At 38.5% G+C, this 20,963-nt stretch overlaps 1 protein-coding gene across 1 annotated transcript; it reads right to left on the bottom strand.

The window, feature by feature from the left end:
* Window positions 1-320: 320 nt before the first annotated feature.
* On the bottom strand, window positions 321-20,569 carry ifih1 (interferon induced with helicase C domain 1). Its single transcript, XM_010890873.5, has 16 exons — window positions 19,966-20,569; window positions 19,512-19,686; window positions 19,163-19,330; window positions 18,732-18,803; window positions 15,408-15,625; window positions 12,971-13,181; window positions 11,566-11,783; window positions 11,032-11,133; window positions 10,169-10,292; window positions 9,778-9,993; window positions 7,063-7,319; window positions 6,480-6,629; window positions 6,189-6,350; window positions 2,374-2,567; window positions 2,063-2,156; window positions 321-834 (listed from the first exon to the last, which is right to left on the bottom strand). The coding sequence occupies exons 1-16, from the start codon at window positions 20,389-20,391 to the stop codon at window positions 640-642; spliced, it is 2,982 nt and encodes a 993-aa protein (XP_010889175.2). The 5' UTR covers window positions 20,392-20,569; the 3' UTR covers window positions 321-639.
* Window positions 20,570-20,963: the final 394 nt, after the last annotated feature.

Raw genomic sequence — 20,963 nt, 5'->3', positions numbered from 1 at the left:
GGTTGGGTGACAGCTGAGGCTTTATTTGGGCAACTTTTTCAAATAACTTGCATTGTGGTGGGGTCTAATTGTAGTTTAGGAGACTTTGCGACCCCCAGATGTCACCTTCTGCAAATCTACAACTGTCATCCTTTCATGTTTTTAAATACAATTATTCTTTCTTGATTACTTTTTTGTTATACACTTTTCACTTAATTTAAAGGTTACATTCATGTTATATTTTGAGTGTAAGACCAAGCTGTCAGGCTGATAATCACAATCACAGACTTTTTTTATTGATATTTACCTAACATAACAATAATTCTGGAGGGAATTGTATATTGTTTAATACAAGGTTATTCATTTAATTAAACTTGTGTTGCTGGTCATAAGGAATCATTTGAATACAATAATGACTTTTACAATTGTTTAACATTCATACTATTTCCTATCAACAACTTATTAAACTTTCAGACATAGCTCCCCAAGACTAGACATGACAAGGCATGTTTATTACACTGCAGTCAATGAGTTGGATCATTTGATTTCTAAGAAATTGTTTATGTTCTTTCTTTATAATTAGAATATAAAGGATGAGCTTGGGCATTCCCTAGCAATTCTTGTAAATTCTTGTAGGTTATTATTGTAGGTTATATGTTATTACATTGACTCTTCATCCTCAGAGCTTTCGGCCATATTTCGCGCATATTCAGCATAGTCGAAGGCAGGAAACTGGATGGTCAGCTCATTCCATTTCTTGATGTTCTTCTTCTTCTCGTCATACGTCACCAGAAGGTTTTTAACATCAAGACAAGGACACTCAATACTACGATAGAGCATCAGAGAACCCCATCTCTGTAAGAAGAAATCAACCAGTCAGTGTCAGCATTGTAACATGTACTTACAGTAGATACAATATACAGCTCTGGAATTTATTTTGATAAAACCTTCCTTTTCAACTTTTTTGGAAAGGAAATAAAAAGGTGCAGTGGTCTCTTAATTTTTTCCGGAGCTGTATATTGATTTTTGAATTGCTCTTCAGGGGTTGATATTAATGTTGGTCATATCGCCTCGGGCAAGAGAACTGAGCATGAAAAACTGGTTATTTGAAAATGTCTGTATTTGAACAATTAAGGCCAGACACCACACTTTAATAGGTAAATGTTTTTCCTTTACTCATATCAGACTGAAACTTTACAAGTTGCAAGTATTCAGAAATACAAGATATTTTTGTATTACAAGTTTTATTTATTTAACTATTAAAATATGCAAATAAGGCTAAACGTCCTTAAATATTCACTAATTTGCATATCACGAGAATACGTTTTTCAACACATTACTTAAAACTAGAATGTTTTTTGTTTTTCTGTTGTGATTAGACACCCAATGGTCAGACCTTTATCGATCAGTTTATCAAAATATTGTTATTTCATTAAATTATATTTCCCTATATTTACAGATAAAATGTAAAATCTAAATGACACAAGATATTCAAAAAAGGCTCAGTAAAAGTCTGGCTATAAGACCTAAGAACCTGTGTGTGGAATATTGTGAATGTATCTCCATTGAAAACATGTCATTTTGAGAAAATGACCGATAGAAATAGGCTAATGCAATTAGAATGTACTTTCCAAAAATAGGGATGATGCATCTTTCAACAGAAAACACCAGATCTACAAAGGATGTAGACATGAATGGACTAGCTAACGTTATGCTCTGAAAATTGACAGATGGATGCAAAATCAAAATTTTTAACTGTGGTGTCTGGCCTTAACAACACCTGTAATCCAAAGCAGTTATCAAAAGGCAAGAGTCAGACATGTCAACTGAGAAAGCTGAGACGCGTCTTTCAACAGGTCTGGTATTATTACGCCCTTCCACATGAGCACCAAAACATTGCAGCAGCGATTTTGTAAATATGTACTGGTAACATGCGTCAATCTTTAGAGGTGATGTCGAACCTAAACAAGAATATCTGATCTACTGAATTATTACATAGCAAAAGGGCAGGATAGGCTACTTAATAGGTAAGCTAATCCTTATCTTTCTCTCTTTATATAATAAGGACATGGTGTCGGCCTACCTGTCCACAGTCTTTGCATGCTATGAAACCATTGGTGTCGTAGTCCAGCAGTCTTTCAGCAAGTGTAGTGTTTTCTCTTTGGATGAAAATTTCCCTGCAAGTGAGCATTTAGAAACTGTTTAAAATATTAAGTTAATGTGTTGTAGAGGGCCAGAATGCCAACTCAAGAAAAACATGCCACATTTTTACAATGGGTATATATTTTAGTTTTTTCTAATGGTATAGCCAGACACACTTGACCAAAACTGGGTAGTGTATATTACGCTACAACATGGCACAGGATGAGTTACTAAGGCTGCTACAGAACATACCTAAATTGGGGTTTCACGTTGACTCTGTGCATGTTTTCAATGATTTCAATATCTTCCCCCGAACAGACAGGCTTGTTGCAACCTCTGCAGCTGAACTTTACTTTGGAAGGGCTTTCTTTTTTCAGTCCTTTCTGCTTCTTCTTGGTTGTTCGTACTCTTTCCTCCATGATTGCCTGAATCTGGTATTCCTTAATCTAGTAAAAAAAACAAAAAACAGAACATAATATACATACACTCACCTAAAGGATTATTAGGAACACCATACTAATACTGTGTTTGACCCCCTTTCGCCTTCAGAACTGCCTTAATTCTACGTGGCATTCATTCAAGAAGGTGCTGAAAGCATTCTTAAGAAATGTTGGCCCATATTGATAGGATAGCATCTTGCAGTTGATGGAGATTTGTGGGATGCACATCCACGGCACAAAGCTCCTGTTCCACCACATCCCAAAGATGCTCTATTGTGTTGAGATCTGCTGACTGTGGGGGCCATTTCAGTACAGTGAACTCATTGTCATGTTCAAGAAACCAATTTGTAGCCATCAGAGGATGGGTACATGGTGGTCATAAAGGGATGGACATGGTCAGAAACAATGCTCAGGTAGGCCGTGGCATTTAAACGATGCCCAATTGGCACTAAGGGGCCTTAAGTGTGCCAAGAAAACATCCCCCACACCATTACACCACCACCACCAGCCTGCACAGTGGTAACAAGGCATGATGGATCCATGTTCTCATTCTGTTTACGCCAAATTCTGACTCTACCATCTGAATGTCTCAACAGAAATCGAGACTCATCAGACCAGGCAACATTCTTCCACTGTCCAATTTTGGTGAGCTTGTGCAAATTGTAGCCTATTTTTCCTATTTGTAGTGGAGATGAGTGGTACCCGGTGGGGTCTTCGGCTGTTGTAGCCCATCCGCCTCAAGGTTGTGCGTGTTGTGGCTTCACAAATGCTTTGCTGCATACCTCGGTTGTAACGAGTGGTTATTTCAGTCAAAGTTGCTCTTCTATCAGCTTGAATCAGTCTGCCCATTCTCCTCTGACCTCTAGCATCAACAAGGCATTTTCGCCCACAGGACTGCCGCATACTGGATGTTTTTCCCTTTTCACACCATTCTTTGTAAACCCTAGAAATGGTTGTGCGTGAAAATCACAGTAACTGAGCAGATTGTGAAATACTCAGACCGGCCCGTCTGGCACCAACAACCATGCCACGCTCAAAATTGCTTAAATCACCTTTCTTTCCCATTCTGACATTCAGTTTGGAGTTCTGGAGATTGTCTTGACCAGGACCACACCCCTAAATGCATTGATGCAACTGCCATGTGATTGGTTGATTAGATAATTGCATTAATGAGAAATTGAACAGGTGTTCGTAATAATCCTTTAGGTGAGTGTATATACAGGTGCTGGTCATAAAATTAGAATATCATCAAAAAGTTAATTTATTTCAGTAATTCCATTCAAAAAGTGAAACTTGTATATCATATTCATTCATTATACACAGACTGATATATTTCAAAAGTTTATTTATTTTAATTGTGATGATTATAACTGACAACTAATGAAAATCCCAAATTCAGTATCTCAGAAACTTTGAATATTTCTTATGACCAATACAAAAAAATGATTTTTAGAAATGTTGGCCAACTGAAAAGTATGAACATGAAAAGTATGAGCATGTACAGCACTCAATACTTAGTTGGGGCTCCTTTTGCCTGAATTACTGCAGCAATGCGGTGTGGCATGGAGTCGATCAGTCGATCATGTGGCACTGCTCAGGTGTTATGAGAGCTGAAACCCATGTCTTGCATACATCTGTGCGTGGTGCTTCTTGAAGCACTGACTCCAGCTTCAGTCCACTCTTTGTGAATCTCCCCCACATTTTTGAATGGGTTTTGTTTCACAATCCTCTCCAGGGTGCGCTTATTCCTATTGCTCGTAAACTTTTTTCTACCACATCTTTTCCTTCCCTTCGCCTCTCTATTAATGTGCTTGGACACAGAGCTCTGTGAACAGCTAGCCTCTTTAGCTATGACCTTTTGTGTCTTGCTCTCCTTGTGCAAGGTGTCAATGGTCGTCTTTTGGACTGCTGTCAAGTCAGCAGTCTTCCCCATGATTGTGTTGCCTACAGAACTAGACTGAGAGACCATTTAAAGGCCTTTGCAGGTGTTTTGGATTAATTAGTTGATTAGAGTGTGGCACCAGGTGTCTTCAATATTGAACCTTTTCACAATAATCGAATTTTCTGAGTTAATGAATTTGGGGTTTTCATTAGTTGTCAGTTATAATCATCAAAATTAAAAGAAATAAACACTTGAAATATATCAGTCTGTGTGGAATGAATGAATACATTATACAAGTTTCACTTTCTGAAAGCAATTACTGAAATAAATCAACTTTTTAATGATATTCTAATTTTATGACCAGCACCTGTATTATATATGTATACGTATTTACTAGGGAGTCAATCACACCTTGAACTTATTTAGCATAGACAAGACCAGTGTCCTCAGAGAGGTTTTTCAGGCATTGCTAAACTAACAACTAGAACATGAAGTGCATTTAGCAAGATTTTGGAACATGCAATGAAATATGCTAAGAGGAACATACACGGCTCTCCACATCAACAATAAGCGATATTGTCTGCACTTTAATGGAATTTACTTTGTTGGAGAACATTTTGCAACTGAATAGAGGACAACATATCTTGAGTATCTGATGCACATCACTTCTCTTAAAAAGGAAGAAACACTTCATTAAATGTCAGCAAAATGGGAAGGTTATCTTTTGCCCCATGTAAATCAGGGACATATGAGATATGTTGTGTGGACATACAAGAAAAAGTCTGCAGTGTCATGAAGGTAAAACATTTGTAAATCAAAAACTGTGTTGGAATCATTGAAGAATGAAAAGTGTTGCAACAGTGGTGGAAATTACCTCACAGTCAGATTTTTTGACTCACCAGTGCTATAGGGTTCCCCCTCTCAGGCTTCAGAACCAATTCAGGGATACAACGTAGGAGTACACCATGGTTTTGGTTTATTTATTTATTTTTGCTTGTGTTTTTAATTAAACTTAAATCTTTTCACTTTACCTGAAAAAAATGATTAAGGTCTGCCCAGACAGTAGTTGGTATTACATAGTAGACAGTAGTTGATTATATTTATTTTTGAATATTGAACAGTATGTATATTTGTTTAGTTAGTATGTTTAGTTTTTCAAGAATTGTAACTATTTTTTTATTGTTTTTAAATAACATGGGGTATAACTGTGGTCAGATAGTATGTGATTTGAAACTGTACCAATTTTTTTTTTTGGAACTTTTGAATAATGTAAATAAATTCAAAATTCTTACCAAAACTGATTTTTTTAAACTTCCAAAAATCACATTATTTTAAATACCAAAAAGCAAATTGTAGTATGCTACAGCTTACAAACGTAATGTTTATGGTTGTAGGTAGAACCATTTTGGTGTAAGAATTGGTAGAACCCTCACAGAAAGTTCTAGGAAGAACCCTTCATTGTTAAAGGGTTTTCTTTGCGGCACCTTACATAGAGGGTTCTAGGAAGGACCCTTAACTAATAAAGGGTTTAATTAAAGAACCATACACATAGGGTTCTATGTAAGACCTTTCTAGAATGACAGCGTGCTTGGAATCACTTAGTTACTGGGTTCTAGGTAGAATCCACTGAAAATAATTCTACCAAAAACCAAACCAAAGAGCAGTAAAATTCTACTTGCTCTTATTGTACTAAAACTGTAGCAGGAACCTGTTCAACATAACCTCAATCTGGGATTTCGACTTACTCGGTTCTCATATTCCTCTTGATTTAGTTTCTTGACTTTTTCAATGGCTTTGCTCATCATCTTTTCACGATATTCGTTGACACTCTCTCGCTCAGCAACTCCAGAGCCCTCCCCAGCAACTAAAGTGTAACTACTGTCCTCAGCTCTTCCTCTGCCTCTGGCCTAGAAGACATTCAGAGTGAACATGCTTTTAATAAAACAAGTTCTAAAGGTATCCTGACAATGCAGAATGTGACACACATTATTAATGGCACAGTGGCTACTGACAAGATGTTTTTGGCAAAGTTTTACCTGAATCATTGCGATCTCGTTTGTCACAAGACAATATCTTATAACAAAGTTACACTCGGCTATATCCAGACCTTCTTCAGCCACTGTCGTCGCAATTAGCAAGTTGACCTCTGCAATACGAAACTTGTTCAAAACATCCCTTTGCTCTGCCTGATAAAACATTTTTGGGGTTAGAAAGTATTTATTGAATACAATGTAGCTAATGAATCTCAACTTTACACAGTAGTAGTCAAACAAAGGTATAACATCCCGATATACTACTTTCATACAGTAAATGTTTTCAAAGTAGCTTTGATATAATCTACAGTGAGGGAAAAAAGTATTTGATCCCCTGCTGATTTTGTATGTTTGCCCACTGATTAATGGTAGGTTTATTTGAACAGTGAGAGACAGAATAACAACAACAAAAACACATGTCAAAAATTTTATAAATTGATAGTATAAATAATATAAAGTTATAAATTGATTATTTCTTTGTCAGTGGGCAAACGTACAAAATCAGCAGGGGATTATTTTATTTTTTACTCATTGTTGGTTAAATAAAGAGAAATAAGCAGACTTGTTTGGGAAGTTGTTTACTCACAGCAGTCATTGGTTTCACCACACTTTGGTCTCCTCCTCCGATCACATGGCAAGCTTTGACTCCAACCTCCTGGAACTTGGGGTTCTCCTGAACCCACTGAGCTAATGCAATGGCACTGCGACGGGTTTTGGTAAAGATTATTCCTCTTGCTTTTTCTCTAGATGTAAATTCCTGGAGGATTTTGGTTCTCAGTTTAAAGAGGCTGTTATTTTCATACTGAGGATTCTTTGCCAGCTCCTGCAGTTTCACTTTGTTATCTGCAATAAAATAAGGGAAAAATGCCAAACCGTTACTAAGTGATGAAAGGTCTGAAATTCAAGAAGGCCAATGTTATTATGCACTAAAGCTAATAGAAACCTAGTGCAGCATAGGCATAGCACTGGACCATAAAGCTCTGTCAGTGGTATGTATTCAAAAATGTTCCATTTCAGTCCAGGACTGGGCTAATTCTGTGTCCAGAAAACTGCCCAAAAACTGCCCTACCAACCAAGACAATTTGGTAAAAAATTTGTGAATGCAATTTTTGTTACATTAAATACATGCTTTATCATATGGAAAAGTTTCCTGCGTCTACATTTTTTGGAGAAAATGGGGGGGTCATCATAGCAGTAACCGAATGAAGTTACTGTGAAACCAAGGAAAAAGGCAGTAACTAAAGTACATTTGTACCTAAAGTTCCTTTGCTACAGGCACTGGCTTTTACTTTGGAATGTCATTTGAATGACGAGCCAACTTAGTTACATCTTCAAGTAACTACAATTGATCTCTTACTGAAGAAACACAAGAAATGCAATTTCAACTGCAAATAAAAACCAAGATTTTTAAAATATTTAGAAATATACTGAACTAAATACTGCTATTTGCTTTGATTATGCTGCATCATTTGTTACATACAACAGTTGTGTTCATAAGTTTGCATGCCCTGGCAGAAACTGTGAAACTTTGGCACTGATTTTGAAAATATGAAAGAAAAAAAAACCTTTTATTTAAGGATAGTGATCACATGAAGCCATTTATTATCACATAGTTGTTTGTTTTTAAATCAGAATGATAACAGAAATCACCAAAATGGCCCTGATCCAAAGTTTACATACCCTTGAATGTTTGGCATTGTTACAGACACACAAGGAGACACACATAGGTGAAAATGGCAAACATGATTTTCCCACACCTGTGGCCTTTTAAATTGCAATTAGGGTCTGTGTATAATTAGTCAATGAGTTTGTTAGTTCTCACATGGATGCACTGAGCAGGCTAGATACTGAGCCATGGGGAACAGAAAAGAACAGTCAAATGACCTGCGTAACAAGGTAATGGAACTTTATAAAGATGGAAAAGGATATAAAAACATATCTAAAGCCTTGCAAATGCCAGTCAGTACTGTTCAATCACTTATTAAGAAGTGGAAAATTCTGGGATCTCGATACCAAGCCAAGGTCAGGTAGACCTAGAAAGATTTCAGCCAAAACTGCCATAAGAATTATTCGGGATACAAAGAAAAACCCACAGGTAACCTCAGGAGAAATACAGGCTGCTCTGGAAAAAGATGGTGTGGTTGTTTCAAGGAGCACAATATGACGATACTTGAACAAAAATGAGCTGCATGCTCGAGTTGCCAGAAAGAAGCCTTTACTGTGCCAATGCCGCAAAAAAGCCTGGTTACAATATGCCTGACCACACCTTGCTTGACACGCCTCACAGCTTCTGGCACATTGTAATTAGGAGTGATGGGACCAAAATAGAGCTGTATGGTCACAACCACAAGCGCTACGTTTGGAGAGGGGTCAACAAGGCCTACACTGAAGAATACCTTCCCCACTGTGAAGCATGGTGGTGGCTCACTGATGTTTTGGGGGTGTGTGAGCTCTAAAGGCACGGGGAATCTTGTGAAAATTAATGGCAAAATGAATGCAGCATGTTATCAGAAAATATTGGCGGACAATTTGCATTCTTCTGCACAAAAGCTGCACATGGGATACTCTTGGACTTTCCAGGACGACAGTGACCCTAAGCACAAGGCCAAGTTGACCCTCCAGTGGTTACAGTAGAAAAAGGCGAAGCTTCTGGAATGCCCATCACAGTCTTCTGACCTTAATATCATCAAGCCACGAGACAACCAAAGACTTTGCATGACCTGGAGGCATTTTGCCTAGACGAATGGGCAGCTATACCACCTGCAAGAATTTGGGGCCTCATAGACAACTATTACAAAATAATGCACGCTGTCATTGATGCTAAAGGGGGCAATATACAATATTAAGAACTGAGGGTATGCAGACTTTGGAACAGGGGTCAGTAAAACAATTTCTTTGTTGCCATGTTTTGTTTTATGATTGTGCCATTCTGTTATGACCTACAGTTGAATGTGAATCCCATAAGAAATAAAAGACAAGTGTTTTGCCTGCTCACTCATGTTTTCTTTACAAATGGTACATATATTACCAATTCTCCAAGGGCATGCAGACTTTTGAGCACAACTGTATAGCAGGCCAAGGAAGAAGGCAGTAGCTGCTATTTTATTGTCAAAGGCTATGTCAGAGTTCAGGGTCAATATTTAAAAAATAAAAGCACATACTGAAACAACAAATCCCTACATCTCAAATTAACTGCCTAAAATTCATTTAGCTGGGCAATAAAAAAAAAGCTTTCTATCCTTTTTTCTAATTTCCACTGCCTTTTTGCTTGGTAGGGCAGCACACTCGCCCATTGAGCTACCTTTGAAGAGTGTGAAGAGGAATTTCTCTGTGTCGGTCTTTATGATGGTCTCTTCGCCCTCTGGGGCCACTTTCTTCTTCAGCTCCTCGTCAAAGTATTTCTCTAGGAAGCTGAAGGCATCACACATGCGGATGGTGTTGTTCTGGTACAGGGCCTCGTTGTACTGCCTCAGATGCTCAGCACAAACTCTCACCTTCTGGTTCTCCTCTTTAGCAGCTGTAGGATAACAAACCATTTCTTAGGAATGTCCATTAGGGTCAAAACAAGGTCTCTGTTTATTTAATGTAACACTTGGTATGAATTTTGTTTGAGATTATTTAGATTTAGGTTTTGTAGTAGGTCTTTTTAGTAACTCGTAAGTCTCATGGATCGTGATAATGTCTTCTCTCACCATTTTGCTCTTTTTGGACCACCCACTGCTCATAGTTCTGGGTGCCTACATCACAGGTAGGGTTCAGTTCAGCATGGGTGTGGATGGCATTCATGATACCTTTAATAACATCACCGAAGGGATCCTGAGGAGACAATCACAAAAATGTTTAAGTACATTAAAATAGACTCCTGCCTCCAGGGGTGGGAAATCTCCTGTGCTTTCTGTTGTGTTACTTGGTATGTTTTATATTCACATGCTTCATTTCGGTTCAATGGTCAGAGAAAGACCAGTACTATAAACATGAAGTGATGGAAATATCTCCTAAAATTATCAAATGTTCCCGGACCAATTCTCACATGTTGCTGAATTACAAATGTACATTGGAATTTCATTCTGTTTGATATTTTATTTCAAAACACTAAAGCTCAAAATCAAGTATTGTTGGGAAATATTTTTAAGAAAAACTGCTCACTGGAAAATCAAAACACTTTCCAAATACATGTATTTGTATTACTGTTACATCTGCAGAATGCTCTTGGGTATTTATTTTCTAGATTCACAGCCTGCCCGGTTATCCATCAACAGTGGGGTTCATAATCAAAACATTGTCCTGGTTAGTGCAATTTCTTTCATCGGTGTGAACTGGGAACATCCACAGTATATAGGGTTTGAATATTTATGCAAGCAACATATTTCAGGTTATATTTTCTTATACTAAAATATCTCCTAAAATAAAACCAATTTCACCTTCCTTCAATTCATTTTGAGATAAATTGTTTCAAAATAAATCAATTAATGTACCAGAAATTCAGAGATTTGAGAGTAATGGTCAACTGAATACATCAGCAAGGCAGTTTCTCGCCCTACGAGAAAAAAAATACCTCTTTCCTCGCTTCAGCCGTGGCAATGTTTTTGTGTGGCTCTTTTTTATTTTCCCCAAGGTCTCCCGTCATGATTTTATATGCATCCAAATTTGCACAGATCTACAAAAGATAAAAATTAAGTTGGATATGGAATATATACCTCCGTAACAAACAATGGCAATGCAATACTTAAGTAGTGTTCAGGTAATCAATCACACTGTATATTAGTGTTAAAATAAAACACACAATAACAACTGTTTCACCAGTGTGACAAGTAAAGGGTTAAGCAATGAATCTCTTCCCAATATTTCCCTCTGTGGTTCAAGCATGAGATGCCTGGTAAAGTTTATTGCTGCCTGGAGGCCGGGGGCCATGTGGAACATTGGAAACAGCTTGGCTGAGCATGGGTTGAGCTTTGAGCGGAGTACTAACTATGTGAGGTAGGGGCATAGGGCTTGACCGAAAGGGAGAAAAGTATTGAATGAACAGTGGGAAGAAAAGAATAGAAGGCATGAGGTTCTGTCTTCAGTAAGAGAAAGACAAACTATTTACTCGAAGAATGTGCTCCTCAGCTTTTTCCATTTTCTTTGCTCCCCCGACGCCAGGTGAGGCAGTCAAACCCAGAATCTGTGGGATGGCTACTGTCTCCTTCTGGTCTTTCTTTAACTTGACGTTCTTATGCTTCTGCTTCAGATAGCGGATCATTATGTTGTTGTACACTCCCCCCTTCTGTGTGTGGTGGCACTCATCAATCACAATCAGTGATAAATCTACATAACATAAATAAGAAGTAAAAACACCCATATGATTATTGGCAGTCAACAAAAAGAACATGAAATACATATTGGTTTAATATAACATCTTTTGTATGGTAACACTGGAGGAAGCTTTTTTCCAATCATAAACAAGTCTGATATTACTCATTCAGAATTCCATCTGATCTGTAGGGACAGTATAAAATCCTGAACAGAGTGTCTTGTCCAAAGTAGGATGTTACCCATTACAGTGTAGTGTGGGTGTGGTTACACTGCTGTTAGATTTCTAGGAACAACAGTTTTATCCAAGCCCCTTCTACCTATATCCAACATCTGTTTTATTTTCTGCTCCATGCTGAAAACATATAAGCAGCTTAACGACATCCACAAATGACACCTTCCTCTATATCGGATCCCTCCCACACTAACCACTAGTTCGTCTGGAATTTGACAATGCTGTTTTAACCACACTGCATGACTGCAGTGTCACTAGAGGCCATTTTCTCAAAAAGGTTTTAAATGTACATTTCACAGCAATGAGAGATGTGTGATGAGGTATGAACATTCACAAATAGAACTTTAAACAGGAGTGCTACAAATCCCATCCCCAGATGGGGTATAGGTCGTCTGGAGTCCAACATTCCGTCTGATGTAATGACAAGAGGCTCTCATGTGAATTTGATCATCCACACACTGATGGCTTGAACAGACGTGTGGCCTGGAAAGAAGCAGAAAAAAACTAGCCTTCTCAGGCGTTTCAACAAACAGCATATGTTACACTGAGGGATATTCCACCTTGGACTGGCGAGTGCCAGCAAGAGCAAGCAGGAGAGCTGGAAGCAACTGACTGACAAGAACCTGTCAGATTAATTCTCAGAGGAAACACACCAAGTCCTGCTGTTTACTTTCCTTTCCAAATCCAAACCCAAAAAACGTCCACAGCTGTGGGAAGGAAGCAAATGCACATTGGACCAAGGGGACGTATTGGCTGAGATAAAACACAGCAGAAGATTTGCAGGTTTAGCTAGCTACCTGTAGATATAGCTACTTGCCATTAAGTTAGCTACCTTTGTGGCCTAGGGTGGTCCAGTGAGTCTTACGTATGCTCTTTTATGTAAAACTCTCACCACTTTTCCCCCACTTTCCTGTCTAATAAAATGCCTAACATAAGCAACTAAATTCAAGTAATGTACATGTCAAACCTGAAAGTTTAATCCCATCGTCATCTCCACTATGAGCCCTTTCTAAGTAATTCTCCAGAATCTGGGCTGTACAAATAATGATATCATTTTTCTGGACGATCTCAGTGAATGATATTTTTAGTTGAGAGTCCCCGCTGACCCTCTCCACTTTGTATTTGTGTTTCAGAAACTTCCAGAACTCAGTAGAGTAGTGCTGCTCCACCAGGGGCACCTAAAAGATAACATAGCATTATGAAAAAGAACAATTCAAGAATGTACGCTGGCCTCCAGCCTAAATAACTGGGAAAGACTAGCTAGAGATGAATCACAGTCACAGTTACAGTCCTGGCAACAACATATTTCAAATAATATTTGTTGTGTTTAGCTAAGCGCTCTCTTATGAATGTTTTGACATAAGGGTAATATACAAATATATTTCTTCCTCCAAAATACCAAATGCTGGAATAATATTATATAAATGGTTCATTTTGTGACCTTTTTTTTATGCTAAAATAGAAATGTAACTTAATATCAAAGCAGTATTTACAACTTTTTTTGTTACTTTACATGGGACCAATGTTATTATAGTAAACTAAAACATGAATTGGAAAAACAACTTAAAATAACATTTGAATTATGAAAAAGTGATTATTATTGTGCCAGGGGAGTAAGCGAGTAAGGTGTCTAACTATCCTTGTGTCCTGTTCCATATAAATTTAGGAGGACATCAGGCCTTGGACCACGTCTTAGGACTACCAGGCCCAGAGGCCTCGTAGCTGTCCCTGTACAAAGTCCTCCTGGTTGTGTTGCAGATCAAGTAGTTGACGATACCTGATGATTCCACTGATCCCACCTGATTGTCCCTATCCTTGTCCACCTAGTCATGCGGCTGACTTAGATTGTTGCCCACATGCAATTATTCATTTTTAGAATTTGTACACACTTTAAAAACACATTTTCACCACCAGAAGAGGACTGGCCACCCTTAAGAGCCTGGTTCCTCTCTAGGTTTCTTCCTGTTTCGACCCTGTTAGGGAGTTTTTTTCTAGCTACTGTGTTACTTGCTCTACAGGGTTTCCCCTCGTAGAGCGTTTACACCACCCTTTTACTACGTGTTCTTCCAATTTTAACGTTTAGTTTACTGTAATACCCTTTCTGTTCGAGAAAAAGAGCATGAATGTTTGGACCAAACTTAAATTTTGTAAAGTAGTGCATTTATGTAATATTACGTGTCTTGCAAAAGTGTTCAAACCCCTGAGCAGTTCTCTCATATTAATAAATTACAAATGGCACATTGACACTTTATGTTTTAGGGCAATCAAGACAAATCGACGAACTTGAGCAATTTGATTAGAAAGAAATAATTGATTACAGTTTACTGCCTCAAGGCTTCTATTAAAAAAAAAGGTTGCGAACACTGAGGGATGTCTTGCATGATCCCAGCAAGAAAAAGACAGATGTCCAAAGTTTGGGAAAATGTGACTCTAAAAAGTAATGATAACCTGGTTGTAAGTCGCTACGACAAGACTGAGCTTGTGTTGCAAATCACCACTGCATCCATGCTGCCTTTTTAGAGGAAGCTGCCTGCTCAGGTTAGGTTTACGTTAATTTAGCTAGCTGCAGCCTACAATATGCACAGCCTAGACTATGCATTCTCCTGTGAGGGAGAGTAGGGAATGTACAGTACTTTAGCTTGTTGGGTTGAGGTTTTGTTTTAACATTAATAATTGTATTCTGTTCTGAGTTCAAGTTACTCCATCCTTTCTTCCTTACATTTGAACAAGATTCCCAGTCCCTGCTGATGAGAAGCATCCCCACAGCATGATGCTACGACTATGAAACGTAACTGTAAGGATGGTGTGTCTTGAGGCCTGGACAGTGACAGTGTTTTGGCCAAAAAGCTTTCTTGGTCTAATCAGATCTGCTTCCACTCTCATGACTCCATACATGATTAGAGATTATATGTTTGAGTAACAGCTTCTTTCTTGCCACCCATCTATACAGTTCAGAGTATTGTATTGTAGAGATCTGGTTATGGTTGACTGGTATACCATTTCTCCACTATCCAAATGTTATTCTGTACCCTTTTCCTAATCAATACACTTGTTTTCCTGTATCTCTTACGTCTGTAAAATGTTCTTTGGTCTTCATTTTCCATCAGATTTACAGACAATCCTTCAACAGTTTTCTAAAATGTTAATACTTTAGTGGTTCACAGGCAGAGGCAGAGGAAAGTAACTGTGTCCTGGTTATGGCACTGTTTTCCCCACAACATTTCTATGTAGCATTTAATATGAGAGAATTGGTCAAGGGACTGAATACTTTTGCAAGGAACTACAATTATTGGGTATTAAGTGAGACAGACTGTATGAACCACAGTAATGTAATGTGCTACGCTAGTTGTGAAACACATGCTACAATGCACACATACATACGATGTGATCAGGAACTGGAGTACCTTGTTAACTAAGATAACCACTTTCCCTTGTCGGCCCTCTCTCCTCCTGTTGTCCAGATGTTCTTTAGTAATATAGACGGCAACTCTGGTTTTACCACTTCCTGTTGGGAGGCATATGATGATGTTTTTTCCTTCCAAGGCGGGCTTGGCCACAGCCATCTGATAATCTCGAAGAACAATGTCATCTTTTTCAGGGCCTTCAGCCACAGTGGTGCAGTCTGTAAAATATTGCAAAGGAGAGAAGATTACACCACTACTATTGTCCACGTCAGCAACCTACAATTAGGGCCAATGGTTCCACAACGTTCCCAACAAGTTTGTCATTGTATGGTGGGCTGGGGCGGGGGGGGGGGGGGGGTTGATGTGTACTTCCAAAACCTGCTGTTAAAACAAAATCATATAAACATGGAAAGCTTTTTAATCTCCCTACTCAGACACTGTCTGTCTTGCCTGAAGGAGCACTATTGAATTGAACTATGTAAACTCAAAAGCAAACACGTAGATACAATGAACTATGTGCTCTTCTGGCCATGCAATTCCCAGAACACAGAACATCCTCCATTGGCCGTGGTTAATCCCATGTCAATTAGATCCCAATCTGTCTGTTTTTTTAAATATAAAACATTTTTAAACTCTTTATTACCACTCCCCACATATATCATATATAACTGTATCTACAGCCCTGTCATAACATACAACCACAGCTCCCAGTGGATTCGAGAGAGTAAAAGACGCCCACAAGCTTTCCTAATTTCCTCATATCCAAGCCATTCGGCTTTTTTCCACACTTCTGCCCAGGAGGTCTTGTGTGTCAGTGCGCGTGAGGGTACTCTGGCTCATCTGATGATTTCAGTGACCTTTTTACAGGCACCCAAGTCACCTGAACTAAGTCTCTAAAGTATGATGAGATAAGGAAATTCCTGCTGACGACGCTTCTCCACTTCCTAGGTAATGCTAGCTAATTTACATGTCACATGAAGCTTTCCAGACACGTATAAGCTAGCAGCACAGATAATATTTTAACCAATTGTGGTGGCCAGCTCGGTGCTATGAAAAAGAGCTTTGAACCACTGTGCAATCTAGAAGCCAAAACTGGTATTCTGCATGATTGGGAAAGCAGAAATGCAATTGTGAAGTACTCCCAATGACTTCACAAGCCTCTGGTTTGTGGAAATGCCGGATAACCACAGATGTATAGAATCTGTACACATCAGGCACTCTGCTGTAACTCTAGAGTAGTTAAATATACGCCATCTGACATTTAGCTGTATATGGTGACTCAAAATCTTGATAGCAGGGTGAAAGAAGATTGAGAGTAACTAGAAATCTGGGTGATACAACAGATGGATGGTTGGTGGAGTCATCAGGGGCTGGTTCAAATGACGGGAGCTGTCAGCCTTCAGGTATGTCAGGGTTCACCTGGCTGTGTCCACTATTTAGCATACCTCACGCATCACATTGACTTCCCGTGACTCATCACTCTACATTATAATCATCATGATGTCATAGACCCCTTCTGGTAGATTTACTGCAATCATATCAATTGGATGACATTAAGAAAATAAAAATGATTCCCAGTTAACCAATCAGGCAGGTGAACTAAGTAGTGGGGCTTTTAAAATGACATGTTCCATAATACTCATTGATTTTAAGGGTGAGCTTGAGAAAGTGTATATGAACTCAGGGCCTTTCAGTTATTTAGCAGGGGCCATACTGAATACTCTGAATCCTCTGCCTTGAACAAAATAGCAGAAGCTTCCTGAAAAAACGAATACTCACCTCTGTACACAGAGATGATTGCAGGTCATATTACAAAAGAAATGTGAAGATTAAAACCAAATGAAACGCTATTTGAGCTTATATTTACAAAACTGTATAAGGAGTATATTTTTAAGTTGAGGAAGTAAGCACTTTTTAAAGTGAATCATAACCATGCAAGTCTTCCTAAGCCCTTATATGGAGTCTAACTAACATGTGGTTGCAATTTGGCTTTGGCTGTGCTCCGTCTTGTGTGGTTGGGCATGACACACATGGAACATATTCTCTGAGCCAAATAGGACAGACTCGAGGAACTCATTCAAGCTTAATTTTCTTCACACTGAAACTATGAACTCCTTGAAATCTGAAAAAAAAGAGAATGTTCCTTTCACCCCACAGAATATTGCTGTACGTGCTTATTGTAATTGTATTCTATATTGTATAATTATTACATTAATTTGATATTAAATACCAAAATGTTTTTTTCAGTTTGAGCTTTGAGTTGATCGTCCTGACAGAGATCAACTTACATCCATAAAACAATGAAAAGGGATTTCAAAGAATGTTACGGGGACATGATGAAATACAAGACTGACATCACAGCACTTTGAAAAAAAGCAGATTCCTTTTAACCTAAGGTAAATGTATAAAAAGAATAGTGTGTGGGATTTCATTGCACATTTGGCCTCAATTTGAAGCCAGCTTTGAAAACTGTTCCTTCAACTCTCACGGTACATTTTTCCAGCGCTTCCTCACTCTTCCCAAATCTGTTTGACATATTCCACTATTATGGTTTCAAGATGGATGCTAACATACACGATACAAGTCCTGCTAACTTAATCCAGAGCTCCAGACTGAAGAGGGTAGCATGTCTTTGATCTTCCCTTCATGTGTGTTTTTTGATATGAAGTTTTGCACTTTAAACAGAGAGGATATCTTATGGCCCAGTTGGTAGATTATTGGCTTGAAATGCCTGGGTTGTTGGTTCAATTCCCTTAGGTTTCTAGTACAAATACAGTATGAAAATGTATGCACTCTCATAAATTGCTCTGGATGAAAACGTCTGTGGAATTAATTGTAAAGTAATGTAATGTAAAATGAAGGGTTCAGGAGGACTAATGTATTTGTCTAATTACGATTTCCTGATTCTTTCCCGCAACTCCCAATGAACTCAGGGGAGTCATTGTCAAGATATATTATATGTGCTCTGTAGCACATTTAATGCTGTTCTGGTTCTTATCACACTGCTCACTAAATCAGACAGAAAAAGTCTGGACAGGAATCCTTACTACCTTAAGCTCACAGTCACCCAAGCTGCCAGGAGTTGCTAGGCAAGGCAACTATATTTTATAACCAACGTCCCTAACCTGGATGGTGCTGTCCAAATGCATTGCCCTCCACAGGACCCCTGGGCCTTGTTTTAAACAGAGCCTCTACTGTGCATGTTAAATAATATTCAACTACATTATGTTGATCTCAGATGCATTATACACATATATTGCAAAGATTGGACTAGATGTAAAAAATAAAATGCTGAATATATAAGAGAACAGCAAAGTTAATTACCTGACATTGGGACACCCAAGCTATTTCCAAGTTCCCCATTCCCCGCTTCAGCTTCTTTGCCATTATATAGGTCTAAAATATGAAATAGTACTCAATTAGACATTAAAAGCACACCCTTTTCATGAGTTAAAACAGCCTGGCATAAAGTGTTATTTTGAGATAAATGGCTTTGCCTTTATATAGACAGACAGAGTTTTAAATACAAATATTGCATGAACTCCTACTGCTTCATGTGTTTAAAAACATTTTTCATCCAGTATTACAACATTGACCAGCCTGGGTACCAGTATGTCTGTGCCGCCATGTCACTTCCTCTTACACCTCATCATGGTTTGATGGCCCTAACTGACTGGTACCCAGGCCATCTTGGCTTTTACTATTGGGATACATGCTGTACAGTATGTCATTAAAAGGAGTTGTATATATTGCACCTGCGCTTTCCAAGTCAGTCTCTGAAGTTGCCTCCAGATTCGTGCTAGTCACACTGTCCAGTGCCTCTTGTTCTGGCAGAAGAGAGTTCTCTGCTGTTCCAACTGGCTGCTCCTCTGGAGCTCCATTAACATCAATTGGTACACCTGGCTGTTCACTAACACCCCCCACTAAACCCACAACAAGAAATCAGCAAAACGTTTTATAACTGAAGACCATCAGTATATATCATTATATGGTGTTATAGGGACAGGGATATTCCTCACAACATCTGTATCATTTCAAAGGAGAATGGTTAAGGGTAGCATTGAAATATATGGGAAAAATCAAGGGCAATCTATGAGTGCTTACCTATCAGGAAATCATCAGGCGTGTCCCCTGTTAATTCTTTAAACAGGTCAAGGTGTTCCGTTTTTTTTAACACATTCAAGAAGGTGGAGAACCACCCTGGTGGAAATCTGACGATTCTCTTGAGAAGTTCACGAGCTCCACTTATATTTCCTTTGTTTTGACATTCAGCCAATACCTAGAAAATAAAAAGAATGGGATCGGCCCATATCGTATTAATATCTGTTTCAGTTAGTTGCATTAGTCTGCCCTCATCTGGTCCAGAGATGTATTACATAATTAAAGTAAATTTAAGCGTATATCATGTTTGCCAATGGATTAACGTTGTTATACGTACATACTGTTAAAATCAGCAGACCCTTTCTGTAGATCTCATGTGGACCGAACCAAATTCTACTCATAACCATTTACTATCTTTTGCAGAAAGAATCTACGGAAAAACGAGTTAATTACTTACAATTTCAAGATCTTCCCTGGAGAGGATTTCTTCAGCAAAACAGGCATGGCAAACCTCAGTAGTCTTCATGCGCAAAAGACTTGGGGACAGAAGTTCAATTAGTCTGACGCAGTAATCATTCTCTGCCTCCACCGAGGGACTTGGAGGACAATCTACGTAGATAGCTGCATGTTTACAACCCCCAGCAGACAGTGCATCCACAAACTCCCTGAACCAACCGTCTGGATGTTGCCTGTAGATGATTGTTTCAATAAGTAAATCAACCGCCTTTAGATTACTTTGCGTTTTTGCCTTGGTTCGTATTAAGTCTTTTTGTTCTTTGCCTATAAAGTCAAGGTGGTCCAGAACCAATTCGACTTCAATAAGTTTCCGCAGCCTTGGTGTGAAGTCCTTTATCAGATTGATCTTATCGTTTTCTGAGGCCATCGATCAATTTGATTGAATAAATAAAAAATACCCGGTTGCTTCAGTCCACAGTAGCTACAGCCCTGCAATCGAGAACACAGTAAAGATCAACTATAAACGTGAGGTCTTCAATTTACAATGAGTCAGCAGAGATGTTATTTTCAGTACGCAATGACTTTCGGTTTTGTTTCTCCTCTGCGGAATCTAGGAAGCACTGTCATAACCTACCAATAGGGGTCAATGTTGTAAAACTAACTGATTCACACCTCGCTCATATTTTACTGATCGCTCACCTCGAGTTACGCGCCTAATTCCCTCTGTTGCTAAAGGCTACCATTGCTAGAAAAAAAATCTTTATCCAACAGCATTGTTGCATAAGCTATAGAATATATATAGACTATTTGTAACGTTTTAAGATGATTGGTAGAAGTTGTGTAATGGTGGGTACACATACTTTTGTTACTGTTTCTTTTAAATCAAAGTGCAATGTACAAACATAAACGGCTCTACATATATATGAGACATATATAGCATCAGCACAACACCAGCAGATAAAAAATAATAATTAAGATATGTATATAATAAACACAAAA

This window comes from Esox lucius, chromosome 16, assembly GCF_011004845.1.
Source record: "Esox lucius isolate fEsoLuc1 chromosome 16, fEsoLuc1.pri, whole genome shotgun sequence".
NCBI classification, from domain to species: Eukaryota; Metazoa; Chordata; class Actinopteri; order Esociformes; family Esocidae; genus Esox; species Esox lucius.
Note: the sequence above shows the minus strand (reverse complement) of the source record. Positions and strands in the feature narration are given on the sequence as shown.

Excerpts from the sequence above, each read along its gene's own strand:
- ifih1 (XM_010890873.5), bottom strand. The coding sequence starts at position 20,391 with ATGGCCTCAGAAAACGATAAGATCAATCTGATAAAGGACTTCACACCA. Across the intron at positions 15,626-18,731 it reads CTTGGGTGTCCCAATGTCAG|ACTGCACCACTGTGGCTGAA; the intron begins GTAATTAACTTT and ends AATATTTTACAG. Across the intron at positions 2,568-6,188 it reads AAGAGGAATATGAGAACCGA|ATTAAGGAATACCAGATTCA; the intron begins GTAAGTCGAAAT and ends TTTTTTTACTAG.